At 36.3% G+C, this 15,032-nt stretch overlaps 1 protein-coding gene across 1 annotated transcript in view; it reads right to left on the reverse strand.

Moving 5' to 3' along the window:
* DISP1 (dispatched RND transporter family member 1) overlaps positions 1-15,032 on the reverse strand; it is a 241,911-nt gene that overhangs the window by 63,891 nt on the left and 162,988 nt on the right. Inside the window, 1 exon segment of the mRNA XM_020982206.2 lies at positions 830-1,344. Coding sequence (XP_020837865.1) covers positions 830-1,344 — 515 coding nt within the window.

Here is a 15,032-nt window from a genome sequence, read left to right on the forward strand (position 1 = left end):
ATACTAAACAGGAGGGCATAAGATTGCATGATGTCCATAAGAATAAACAGCATTAAGAAACTAGTACTAGTTTGTAAAGCATTTTGTATGTGGGCAGTATCTTTCTTCCAAATAATTTTTACAGTTCAAGGTCCTTAACCTAAAATCAGTGTGTCCTGATCAGTGTCTTGACTATCCCAACGTACAGGTCCTAACCTCTCTCTCCCTTCAGATGGTATGTAGGATAGAAACCTTCAGAACCACCTACAGTCTCTCAATTCTAACTGTGGGTGAGAATGGGGGAATATTGGGTACTATAATTCAGGCAGTCTCTGTAGGTAGTCTCTAGTGACAAGTTATTTAAATTAAAAGGTGATTTCTTCCCTAAATAATTTTGACATCTTAAAAAAAACATTCTTTGAAAGAACTGTATTACTTCCAGTTACACTAAACAGCTGCCTAAGATAAATACTGTAATCTGGAAGAAAAAGACAAGCTAAATCTAACTGTACTATATAAATCTTTCTTACAATGAGTTTTAAAACAGAAATTCTCATGGTCAACAAAAAACAAAACTGATAAAGTCAGTAGAATAAAAAGTAAAATTTCACACTTTGCATTCTCTACATAGATTTAACATTTACCACGGCAAACCTGAAAACCTTGCAGTCTTTTCTTCAAATACTCTTCCTCATCCTTATTGGGAAGTAAGCACATGCAGGGGAGGGAGACACAGACACACACACACACACACACACACACACACACACACACACACACACACACACACACATACACACACAGAATTAGCTGAATGCCAAAGGACCATCAAAACATTCACAGCACTCACCTTAGGTTGGTTATATGCTGCTGCACTGGCTGATGTTGAAAATGGTCAGGCCACTGATGATGCAGGCAGAATGATGGAGAGGGTTGAAGACAGCAGGCAGTCTGATATACAGGTGAATGGTTTTGACATAGAGATGCAGAATACTCTGAGTGTGGCTGCATGCAACACGAGGCCACAGGAGATGGTGCTGTGGGACCAGCTTGGGAATGGCACTCTTGGTGACTGCTATGGTTATTCAAAGAGTGATGGTATGGACAAGGATGGCAGCATTGTGATAACATTTGGGGGGTTCTTTGGTTGTCTAAAGGCAGAAAAGAAGGTTTAATTGTGCCATTAACTTGGAGGCATCCATTTGGACTCACTTTTGTTCTGGGTGCTTCTTTGGACGGGTGCTGTTGGATTGCAATGTCTCCATCACAAGATGTAAGGGTACTGGAGTTGGGCATAATGTCGCCATTGCTCAGAACCATGAAATCATTGTTTCCACTGCTCATAGCCATGCTCCAACTTCTTTGCTATGAAAGAAAACAAAGCAAAATGAGTCCTTGTTCAGAAATGCATACGCTGGAAGGATAGGCAAAGATTTAAATTCATTTAGGGACATAAAACAACAAATGTAACAGAAGCATTGATTCATTCCACAGACACTGGCTAGGTGAGCTTTCTATGCAAGGCACTATGCTGGGTTCTGGGAAAGGTATAAAAATAAATGGAATTCAGTCCTTACCTTCAAGGACCCTACAATCTAGTTTAAAATAAGCAAAATTAATTGCCTGGGAAGACTTCTATATTTTAAAATAGTTAATACTGTAGAATTAAAGACACTCCAAAGCAGTAATAGAAAACAGATGTAAAGTAAAGCACAACTCATTAACAAATTCCTCTACTGGTCTGACCAACATCATTGGTACTTCCTTGATGTAAACTACATGATCTCCATAGTCATACTGCTCCCTCATCAACTCCTCTTCTCTCATCTCTTCCTCCCTTCTCCTTAGTTCTGACCTTAACTACACCTAGTTCAGATGAGCACCTGAACATTTCTGAAAAAATACCAAAAAAAAAAGGCCGTTTTGTAGCTGAAGGGTAATTTTGCTGCACGTGCTTATCTCAGAATTAATCAATCATCAGGCATTTATTAAGCACCCATTACGGGCCAGGCACTGTGCTAGGTGCTGAAAGTCCTTGGCGTGTTTGTGGGCTTGGAAGGCTGGATAAATCTTAGGAAGCATCTTAAACTTTGAGTCTAAGTCAATAAAGCCCTAAAAATAGAGTAAGAAAAAGAAATAATCAACATATTAAGCCACGTAAAATGGCAAATGAACCACCAGGTGTAAAAGTCAGTGGGGAGAGAGGGAGAATGGAGATGGGATGGACTAAAAATAAATGTTTGATAGCTAAAACAAAATCTTTGGTGAAAAACTGAGGATTATTACTCTGAGAAAAATAAAGAGGTGACATGCTATATCAGCATTAGTTAGCCACAAATCATTTCATTTATTTTCTAGGAGATATAAAATGCACAAAGTGTTATGAATATAAGAGAAAAAATAATCAGTATGCAAAATTTTTTAAAGTTTTAAGCAAATTTGTTATTTTTTTTCAGCTCTACCTTTATCAGAAGTCTCTAAATAATCAACAAATTTCTTGGTGGCATGATCAAGCTCAATCAACAAGTCACTGCAACACTAATTTACAGCAGAAACTACAGGAAAAAAGGGGAAAGTAGCGTTCTTGGTCTCCTATCCAAATCTGAAGGCTAAAGAAAGAAATGAAACCAAGTATAGTAGCAGCTTCACTGAATTTCTTCTGGTTGACAGAGACTCAGACTTCAGAATAAAACCTTCTGAACTCCCAGGCTCAGAAACTGGAATTGAACTTTTCTTGAGTTCATTTTAATCTGTAGGGGGAAACCTATGAGAAACGCTGGAAGACGTTCTTTCTTTAAGTTTGCATACATGATAATTTGAACAAATATATATTTCTCATAGAACAGATTTTATTTTAGACTTCACACATTTGTAAACAACATAAGCCAAAAGCTTCTGAGTATAGGATGCCAGCAAGTATGCTAGTAAATATGCTCCCAGAATAAGACATTAAAACTCTGATACTCAATATGGAGACTTAGCAGAAGAGGACATATAATCATTGCATTAAAATGTGAATTTTGTTTTAATATCTTGCTTTTTTAAATTAAGTTTTTATTCATGTCTTTCGTTGTTCACATCACCATAGTTTCCCCCAGTATCCTCCCCCCCTACCCCTCCCAGAGAGTTGTCTCATTGCAAACTATATTTTTAAATTAAAAAAAGAAAAGGGAAAAAAGCAGAAAAAAAATCAACACAACCAATTAATACATTGAAAAAGTCCAAAAAACATGGGCAATGTGCACTGCACACAAAACTCCTACAGTTGTCCATAGGTCGTGAGTAGGAAGCATGCTCTCAAATTTCTTTTTTCAAGTCATTCTTGTTCTTTATAATTTTGCAACATTCACTTTTGATTTTTTGTATGTATATGGTTGGGGTTTTTTTCACTTATATTGTTGTAGTTGTACACAGTTTTCTTTGTTCTGTTTACTTCAGCTCTGTATCAGTTCATGTAGGTCTTTCCATGTCTCTCTATATCCATCACATTCATCATTTCTTACAGCACAGTAATATTCCATTACATTCATGTACCAAAATTTGTTTAGTTATTCCCTAATCAATGGGTATCTACTTTGTTTCCATTTCTTTGCCATCACAAAAAAGAGCTGCCATAAATATTTTGGTGTATATGGGGGCTTTATTCTCATGCCTGGCTTCCTTAGCCCAGTAATGGAATCTCAGGAACAAAAAACACAGGCATTTTAGTCACTTTATTTGCATCATTCCAGACTGCTTTCCAAAACGGTCGTACTGATCACAGTTCCCCTAATAATGTGTTCCCATAACCCTTCCAAAACTGACTATTCCCATCTTTTGCCATCTTTACCAATGTAAACGGTGTGAGATGAAACACTAGAGCTGTTTTGATTTGTAGTTCCCTTATCCTTAGTGATTTAGAGCATTCTTTCATATGGTTGTTAATAGCTCGAGAGTATTTTGAGAATTGTTTATATCCTTTAACCATTTGTGTAATTAATAACACTAATGATCATAGCATTTATATAGCACCTTAAGGTTTGAAAAGAGCTTCCTACATCTATCTTTTTTTTTTATCCTCACAATAACCTTGAGAGGTAGTTGCTATTATTATCCCTATTTTACAGATGAAGAAACTGAGGCAGACAGAGGTTAAATGATTTGCCCAGGGTCATACAGCTAGTTAAGTGTCTGAGGCTGGAAGATTTGAACAAGTCTTCTTGACTCCAGGTCCAGTGCTCTATCCACCATGCCACCAACTTGTCTCTATTGGAGAGTGGTTGGATATTAAACTCTGATACTGAATATGGACACTTGGCAGAACAGTTCACAACATCATTGTATTAAAAGGTGAATTTAATACAATTCTGTTTGCAGTTCTAAAAAAAGAATCCTATATAAACTACAGCAACAACTATTGGACATAATTTTTAGTTTACCTAAAAGTCTGACAACACATCCCTCTAAATATCCCAGGTGGGAAGGATTCATTCATTCATTACTAATTGATTAAGTGCCTAGTATCTGCCTGATCTGAATGAGCTTATATTCTACTGGGGGAAATGGAATGCATATTTATAGATGAGTAAATGCAAACTACATACCAAGTAAATACAACGTTATATGGGGGTGGGTAGGGTAATCAGTCAGGTCTTCATTTAGGATAACTTCCTTAATTGAACCTTGTGAAGAAAGCCAGGGATTCTGAGAGTTGAGGATGGATCAACAGCTAGTATTTATAAAGTACTTTAATGTTTGCCCACTGCTTTACAAATATGATCTCGATTGATTCTCATAATCAGTTGTTCTATGTTTAGTTCTAACTGTTGCTTCTTGACCCACATACAGGTTCCTCAGGAGATGCTAAGATAATCTGGTACTGGCACCTCTCTGAGGATTTGCCACATTCTGCTGATCCAAACAGTCAAAGACTTCAGTATCATCAATGAAACAGAAGATTTTTTTAAACTCCCTTGCTTTCTCCATAGTCTAGTTTGCAGAATCTTAAGTATAACCTTGCTGAAGTGTGAAATGAACACGACTGTTTGATAAATTGAACAATGACTTGCATTACTGTGGTACTGATCAGTATGTCCTGGATTCGAATAGATAGTCCATAATTTTTGAGATTATACTCCAGTACTGCTTTTCTCATCCTTTTTTTGACTCTGAAGGTTTGAATTCAGTTCTTACTGACTTGACTCCCACTACTCTATGTAATGTTGATAACAATTCAGTCAAACAATTTTAGAAACAGGAATTTACAAAGGGGGTATATAATTGAAACAGCTGAAACAGAACATCTGCCCAAGAGTTAGGAAGACATGCTCCCACAAATGCATACAGAGTTCAAGAAAAAGCAGGCTCAAGTTTAGAGATCACACATAGGAGTAGTTCATAGATCTGAGCTGGATGGAAATCTTTTTTTTCTTTTAGAAGAATCCTCATGATTTTCCCTTAGAACTCCTTGTAGAGTTCTCAAGCTATCTTTCTTCAGTGGGTCTAGTTTGTACACAAGTTAGAATAGTCACTGCTGTTCAGGCAACTGCTATGCCATACATGGGAAGTCCAAAATCTTCCAACCTTTTTGAAATTCACAGGTTAATCCTCTGGTCAAAAGGGAGAGGGAGAGGAGACAGAATTTTCTCTTCCCCTACCTCTCCAGCAATTCTCTGTCACAGGCTTGGCTGGAGCTGCTTGCACCTGGGTACGGCCCACCATTGGAATGGTCAGGTTCCAAACTAGTTCCTTGTTTTGTTTTGTTTCTTTCTATTTCCTACAAGATACGAATAAGTCTCCTCAGCCCATGCCAATACACTTCCTGTGTAGTATCATTTCACTCCATCCAATGGCTTTCATTCCTTCTAAGCATATCAAAGACTTTTTTCTACCTGTTTTAATGCCTTTGATTGATTACAGTGATCTCACCTGATTAAGGCAGGTACTTCAAGTAGGGTGAGGCAATTAATTGACTCAAGGAACCTCCACCCTAATGACACAAAGTGCTGGACTTGGGTTATCACAATTTGGGTTATAGTCCTGTCTTCTACAAATACACCTTGGGCAAGTGCAGTTGAAAGAGTGCTGGATTTACAGTCAGAGATGTGGGGTTCCCATCATGGTGTGTTTCTCCCAAGCTTTGGCATGTAGTATCTATGTGACCTTAGGTCTCTTTTAGCTCTAAATATGATCCTTACCAAAGCCAACCCCTCTGGTTCCATTCCCTGGAATTATCCCACATGTCTACTACACTCACTACCTCCACATCTCTTCTCTTACTCCTCAACTCTACACAACCAGTCTTTTGAGATAATTAATCAACTAACACCTTTATCTCCCACATTATCAGTGATATCTTATAATCACTAAGTGCAAAGGCCTTTTCTGAGCCCTTATCCTTTTGATCCACACTGTTGATTGTACCATCTTCTTGGATATTCTCTCCTCTTTGGGTTTTCATTGCTTTCTCTTTCCTCTCCTCTCAGCAATATTGGTCAGTTTCCTCTGCTGGATAATCATCTATATACCCTGTTCCCTAACTATTGGTTACTCTAAGATGCTGTCTATCTTAAGACATCTTTACTTTTTTCTCTGTATCCTTTCATAGTGATCTTATCAGGTCCCATAGGTTAAATTACCATCACTTTGCAGCGGATTCCCAGAGTCATATATCCAGCCCTACTCTCTTGAGTTCTAGTCCTGCCTCATGGACTGCCTATTGGATAAAGGCTGAAATGATGTGATTAAATATAAATATGGAATTTTTAGAATGTTAATAACAAAAGCAAGACAATAACAGTAGGGCAATATGCTTGGGCTAAGTGAGGATTTTTAACACGGTAGATGTGAACTCTCTACCATCCAAGTAGGCTGTTAATACTAAGAAGACAGTCATAAAGAAATTAGGACTTATAAAGAAGCTTGGGGCTTATGAGTAAGATAAGTAATGCTGGGGAGAACCTAGAATGAACTAATTGAGACTGCAGTGATGAAGGCCAGTCAATCAAAAAGCATTAAAAGCAAGAAGAGAGAAAAGTTAGGTTCAGGGAATTTCTGTAGATAAAGTCCAGAATATCCAGCTGAGCTGGGAGTTCTGGTGGCTTAAATGAAAGCAATTTTCATCTTCCAGAAGAACATTTAGAATCAGTTTGAGGATAAAATGAATTTGTATGAAAATGCCAAGATCAGGGGCTAATGGGCCAGCCAGGTGACCTGGAGTAGAGGTAGGGTTATGAGATGAGAGCCAGGGGAGGGAGGGATGGGTGGAAAAAAGGAGTACATAAACTAGACCAGTTAATGATTTAAAACTGTGCCAAAAACACAACATGCCTGTAATTTACATAATCTGTACACAATTTGCTTGTTAGTTTAAAAAATGTTTTGCTCTTTAAAATGGCTGACCACATATGCTGTAAGACAGTGGGTAGAAATGAGGTATGCCAGTGAAAAAAGGGGGGGGGGCAAAGGCTTTGAAATAATAACAAAAACAACAACAATAATAGCTAGCATTTATACAATGCTTTAAGATTTGCAAAGTGTTTTACCAATCTTATCTCATTTGATGCTCATGATCTTTCCAGGTATGTGCTGTTATTATCCTCGTTTTACAGATGAGGAAACAGAGGTTAAGTGACTTGCCCAGAATTGCACAACTAGTAAGTATACGAGGCCAGACTTGATAGAAGTCAGCAAATACTACCACTTTGCTATGTGTATAAAGGTAGATAGTTGGAAGGAATTTAAAATAAATTTGGAAAAGAAAATGAATAGCTTTTAAAAAGAAATCTGTGTTTAAATAACTTGTTTTCGCCAGGGTAATAAGGTATATAACTTGCCAAAAGAAATTTCTTCTTTAAATTCTGGCATGAGATGTTATAAGTCCCTAAAGCAAGCTATTTTAGTGAATTTCCTGCCTTACATAAATATAATATGCCAATATCAATATATCAAAAGTCAGTAAGCTCAAATCTCAAATTTCACCTTTTTAGCTGGCATTTTTATGTCCTAAGTGCTTTGACAGTTTTGGATTGCAAGGTTTCTGGTCAGTAACTGTGTTGTAATCCATATTTTGTAGAATACCAAGTAATCAGTCAGAATGAAAATAATAATAACAATAATAATAATAATAATACAGGAAGATGTTGCCTGATATCAACCAAAGAACTTACATATTAAGTTGAGGTTTTTTTTAATAGCTCTCTGATGCCTATCACAATGTAACCATTTCAAACAAGAATTACCGACTTTCTGAGTAATGACTAATCAAACTAATTCTCAATCTTTTTAGTAAGAAAAATTAGCTGCTCACTGAATACAGTTAACATTTTGCTGTACTATATTCCCAGTGTCAGGAGGGGAAAACCCTCAGGGTTTCTGGACAAAACAGAAACAACTGTTATTTACACTCACTCTGAGACATCAAAACCCAAAGAACGACCAAGTAAGGCTTGGGCTGGGACCTATTCTTGGCCAATAAGTGAAAGCCAAAGCGATTTGGGTTGAAGACATGGTTTTTTAAAATGATAGAATAAATAAGTAGGGAAGAGAAAAAAGAAATCTAACCCTAAGACAACTTTGGCTCTATCTTGCCAGATGGCTCCAGAGGAGAGAGTGAGGCTGGGTGACTTTGCACAGCCCTGCCTCACTTAAATCCAATTCTCTTGCAAATAAAGACATTACCTTTCTGATGTCATTGGTCCTCTTCAAGAATGAAAGACAAACAACAACTATATGCTCATTGAATAAAAGCAAGACTTCTTTGTTTTTCTCTTAACATGTTGCTACTCCTTATTAATTTGTGCTATATATTTTAAAATTAGAAAATGTAAGATAATAAAAATTTACTCATCAAGAAAGGCTAGTACCCCAGATACATACATCCCTCTTCTCATACTGATTACTTGTCTGCATATGAAGATATAGAATTCAGTCAATGCTTATCTTATAGCTCCCAAACATATTAGAAGCATAGGTGATCATTTACTGACTCAAACCTTTTTATAAAGTAAAAGCAATTTTATATCATTTCACTATAATAACAAATGAGACAAAAACTGATGAGATCAACAAGAAACATTTCACTGATGTGGAAATGTGGAAGAAAGAGGTCAGACCTCCTAGGATTAGATGGTTCAATGGCAATTGGCTCTTATTGCTCTGGGAGGGTCTCAATCATCCTTACAATAAATATCTTCTACTTAGCAAATGAGGAAAAGATATACCATGGAAGGCATTCAAGATCTAAACAATGACATCTCACTGATTATCTCAATACATCTTAGCATATTATGATTGGATTACTGGAGCTTGACTAAGCATCATTCTGTGTCCTCTAAATTCTATCTAATGATCTTATCTTAACTCACATGATAGTAAATCAAACTACTTAGCTTATAAAGTTCCTGGGGAACAGACACCTGAAGGAAACCTAATGCAGCTTCACAGCAGCTGTCTTTGGAGTCAGAAATTTAAACTACAAAGGACAATGAAAAGGATGCTAAGATACTACATATCGACATTGTAAGTAAAGTAATAGTATTGGTTTGACAAGAACAATACAGAAAGAAGTGATTTTACTCATTCTGTGACATCATCAACACCTTAAGAAGTCTCAGGAGACAAAACAAAGGGATGAACACCTATAGAAGACTGAGTTGTTATCTGCATGCCAAGTTAATAAGAGACCTGAAATTCCAGGTGGGGAAATGCAAAAACTAAGACTAGATCAATAATTTCTTTGATGCAAATGACTAAATCTAGTGTTGAAAGATATATATGAATATGTAACCAAACGACCACAGCACCCTTTAAAAATGAAGATGTTGTTCAATGAATTAGATAGTTGAATAATTATTAAGAAGTAACCTACATTTCTCCATTGCACACCCATTTCTTTTTTAAATTGCCTTTTTTCTGGATTAACAAGCATTTACTTTCTTTTCCTTCCTCCTGCACACCCATAAAAATGTTAAAAAAAAAAAAGGGATAAAACAAAACCCCTGTAACAAATTAAGTCAAGCAATACAAATTCTCATCCTGGCTATGTCCAAAAATGTGTTTCATTCTACATATTTAGTCCATCATCTCCCTATCAAGATTTATGTCCAAAAATGTGTTTCATTCTACATATTTAGTCCATCATCTCCCTATCAAGAGGTCGGTAGTATTCTTTGTCTACTTAGTCTTCCAGAATCACAGTTGGTCATTTCATTAACCAGATTTCTTAAGTCTTTTGAAGCCTTTCATTTTTACCATGTTGCTGCTATTATAAATTGTTCTCCTGGTTCTACTCACTTCACTCTGCATTAGTTCAGCCAAGTTTTCCCAGGTTTCTCTGATACTGTCTCCTCTCTTGTTTCTTATAGTACTAATATTCTGTTACATTCACATACCATAATTTGTTCAGTCTTTCCCCAAATGAAAGTGACTACTTTTTTTAAAAAAAGATGAACTTTTAATAACTGCTTTTATCAACCTGTTAAGTCATACAGTTACAAAGCAGTTTGAAAAAAACCCCATGAAATTTGTGATTCTTTTTTCTGTAAAAAAAAAAAGGGGGAGACGGAGAATTCTTTCATTATATAAATAATATCTGGCACTTCACTAGGACTCTAGACAAAAGGCCTTCCCCAAATAACCCCAAAGAAGTGAACCTGTCCAAAAACAAAACAAAACCACCAGATCTGATCCAATTTCGTGTCAAGGGCCACTTTGTTAGGCTTGATTATATTCAGAAAAGTGACTACTTTTTTGACAGCACAAAAAGAGATACTATAATTTTTCTTTTTGTACATACGAATCCTTTTCCTCTCTCTTTGATCTCTTTGGAGTGCAGGCCTAATAATAGTATTGCTGGGTCAAAGGGTATGGGCAGTTTAGTAATTTGTGGGGGAAGAGTTCCAAACTGCTGTCATAAATGGCTGGATAAATTCACAGCTCTACTTGTACCTCCTATTTCAAGTCAAACTTAATATTAAATAGTAACTAAATCCTATAATGCAAAGCTGGACAAATGTGTCTGCATGCCAGGGTGTTTTAGCAATACTGTTCATAGGGTAGCAATGGATGACTATAGCCGACATCAAAAGTTATACTTATTATTTCTTATAGAGTGGGATAATTAAAGTGTATAGCTAGAAAAAATATATATGATCAATGTGACCAGAGCATCAGGTTTTGGCTGAGAGTTTTTTAAAAATGCTATTCAAATTTCAGTTTCCTCCCATAGCACTTATAGCAAATTACTCACATAAAATTTTGTCTAGGGGCAGCTAGGTGGTGCAGTTGATAGAGCTCCAGCCTTGGAGTCAGGAGGACCTGAGTTCAAATCTGATTTCAGACACTTGATACTTAATAGCCACGTGATCCTGGGCAAGTCACTTAACCCCATTGCTTAGTCAAAAAGAAAAAATAAATAAACAAATAAAATTTTGTCTGAAGACCTACATTAAAGACACACTATCTCTCATTATTGATCTTGAATTCTACATTTCCTAAGATAATTACAGGAGGTATCTTCTTTACCTGACACTATTTATTAGTTAGAAAAAGATAACAGTCAATTAAAAATATCAATAAAAATGCTTTCCACACATCTACCACATTATACAAAACTTTTAAAAGCAATGTGTTTTATTGTTTGCTTCAAAATATAAGGACCAAACCCTAAAACCTGACTTTTAAAAATAAACAAAACCCAAGAAATTGAACATCTATTAAAAAGATGGATGTAAATGAGTAAATAAAATTGTTCCTTATGTGAGCAATTATTTTCTACTCGCTTTTCTCAAGAGCCTCCTGATTTTATAACACTAATCTTTCTTCCAATACTGTTGTATTGGATCTACTGTTGTAGACCTCTTTACCTATCTATTTTACCTTTAAAAATTGGCCAAAGGAATAAGCTGAAACGAGGGGTCAAATTAATTAACACATGACCATCTCGGTACCCCATGATTTAGTCTTTTCTTTTCTGGAAGTACCTGTAGATTTCCTGGAGCACAAGAAGCTGTTTGCCCCTTACAGGGTACAACTTCCACCTTGATGAAAGGGTTTCATTGCTATTAAACAGCTTCACGGGCTCACAGGTCCTTTCCATTGCTTGCTTTTGTGTTCCTTTCTTTGACCCCCCATCCTCCTTCCATAGGTTGGGATTTCCCTCTGCTTCTTCAGATTCTTTCTTTCCACTTTGTTTTCCCTTTGAAGCACTTCTATTCTTTCAGGGATGCTTCACTCTTTCTGATAATCTGGAGAAAAGGGAGGCATTCAGTCCAGGGGTGGGGAACCTACAGCCTCGAGGCCACATGTGGCCCTCTAGGTCCTCAAGTGCGGCCCTTTGACTGAATCCAAACTTCACAGAAAAAACAGCCTTAATAAAAGGATTTTTTTTTTCTGTGCAGGAGCAGCCTCTGATGGTAGGGGATCCTCAGTGAGACTTTATCTTTCATGAGCTTGCCCTCCTATCATTATTGCTGTTGGTTGTTGTTATTTTGCCTAGAACTTTCCTTGCCTTTTCTTTCTACCTGAAACTACTTGTTTGGGAGGTTGAGCAATTAACAGGTTTCTATAAAAACCTTAAAGCATAATACCTCTTCCTACCATGCTATCTCAAAAATATTTTCTATAAAAACAGATTTAGGAAGAAATCCATAGTCTTCATTTCTTTCCCAGGCAAAATGCAATCACAAATTTAGCCCTGGAAGTGGTCTTTCTATTCAAACCATTAATTTCACAGGGGAGGAACTGAGACCTAGAAAGATTCCATTACTAGTCCAAGGTCACAGGTAGTAAGCATCAGAGGCAGGACTTGAACCCAGGTCATTTGACTCTCAACCCAGCACTCTTTCCCCATACCTTCCCAAAGTGGGTGATACTGCCCCCTGGGGGACACTGGAACTACGGGGGGGGGACAGTAGTAGCCTCAGGTACAATTGGGGGCATTGAATAAAAATAAGGGGGCAGTAGAAGCATAAAGAAAGAAAAGAAGAAAAATTTGAAAAACCATTTGTACATGTTTCATCTGTTGTGTAACAGAGTTAAAGTCATAGTGATTATATCATTTTCCAAATAAACATACAAAATGCAAGTTATAACTAATCAGTGGTCATGTCTGCTGACAGGTTTTAACAAGTAAGTGTCAGCAGGGAGCGTATTGTATATTGTTGGGAAGTCTACCATGCATCCGCAGGAATACTTGCACGTAATACTATACAGTTACATGACACACTATTGTGTCATCAAAATTTCAATGCAGGAAAAAACCCACAATTTTACCCTAAATTATTAAATTTAAGATTTGTCTTTTTTTAATTACATATTTTTTGAAATGACACAAATTTTTAAAAAAAGTTAAAGGGTTAAAGAAAGTAGATTTCCAGGGGGGAGCTGAGTAATTTTTTTTTAAAGAGGGTGGTAGGCCAAATAAGTTTGGGAACCTCTGCACTAGACCATATTGCCTCTGTTGTGGGGAAAAATCTTTCCTTTCTGCTACTTTGTAAATTCAACAGGATTTAGGGGCTATACAAACATTGTTCTAGGAGAAAAACAACTTATTTATTGATCAGTTGTGGAAGCACCACCCATTTGCACATAAGGGACATTCTCTTTCCCCAAAAGGAAAGAAATAAATGCTGAGAGAAAGTCTGCATAAACCATGAATGATATTTATTTCAATTAGAACTTATGGCACCATCTACTATTTTCCATACAATTTTCATGAAAAACTTTAATTTGTTCTTAAAGATTGCTAAAGTGTTATGTGGTGATTTTTTTTGTTTGATTTTGAAGTTCTGGAATTCTTCAAGGAATTATGCTAAATATCTCCCCTAAAGTATCCGGGGGTTCATATATTTTTCAAAGCCTCCTAGACTGCAAAGGATTACCTAGTATCAAATTCAATTCCACTATTCTCACTGGCTTTACTCAAATGAAAACAAAAGAGCAATGATTCATTCACTTGAAACAACTTAGTGTGAATCCACACCAAGGACACAATGAAACAAAGTTTTCTGTTAAAAATCATTACATTTTTATAAAGGTCTGTTAAGAATGTGGAAATAATGAGTTGTGGGATAAACTTTACTGACATAGATGTTGATAAGGCAACAAAAGTTCTAGGGAATCATTAAAGGAAGTATTGTCATTATTATGTTCTGAAAACTTATTAGTCATCTCTCTGCCAAAGTCCTCACAATACAAACGTATAAAAGCATGAATAGAATAAGAATGGCTCTAATCTTGATATAGCAACTATCCAACACCATTGGACAATCAAATCTTTTTTGAATTTTCTACAAAGCCTTTAAAAATATTCATTTTAAACCACTATCCGCAGAGACATTTTATATTCCAAATTTCTTCAGTTTCTTTTTAAATATGGCACTCATATTTCTTACTTATATCTCTACATATAACAATATTTCTTTTCTTTGGCCCTGACCTATAATTTCACTAATATAGGGAGCTCTTGCTGAGTAACTTGTATCAGTACAGATCAGCATCTTCTCCTTAACTTCAGTCTTAGAGAGCAGCCTAAGGCACTTGTCCTATGGTTATTCACTCAGTATGGCTATCCTACTGCTGCCTAACATCAACTACAGAACAGATAAAAAACCCCAAAACACCAAGAAGGTAAATGAGTTTATTTTATTCAAATGAACAGTTCAGAAGTAAACTAGTCTCAGAAAGACATTTCGATAAATTCTTCTGTAGTCATCATATTTAGCCACTGCAAATCTGACAACAACAGTAAAGTCAGAGTATGCTGACCATATAGAAATTAGATAGGCTGCTGTGAATCCATAATGCATATACTCATCTCATGTTAGCAACCAACAGTCATATATATTCTCACATGATTAGTTGTGTAGAAATGCCAGAAAACAGAACACAAACTCTCAGAGGGAAGAGTTTCAAGGTAACACTGCTAGTTTGTGAACCAGAATCTCTATTTCATCATTTTGTTTTCTTTCTATTTTGCTATCTCCAACAAGAATGAGCTGATGAGTGTAAGAGAAGAGAAATTCTGGCTCAAAATTAAGCAGGTGCTTCCGAATCTAGAATAACTGATAATCATA

This window comes from Phascolarctos cinereus, unplaced genomic scaffold (genome assembly GCF_003287225.1).
Source record: "Phascolarctos cinereus isolate Bilbo 61053 unplaced genomic scaffold, phaCin_HiC Scaffold_5;HRSCAF=322, whole genome shotgun sequence".
NCBI classification, from domain to species: Eukaryota; Metazoa; Chordata; class Mammalia; order Diprotodontia; family Phascolarctidae; genus Phascolarctos; species Phascolarctos cinereus.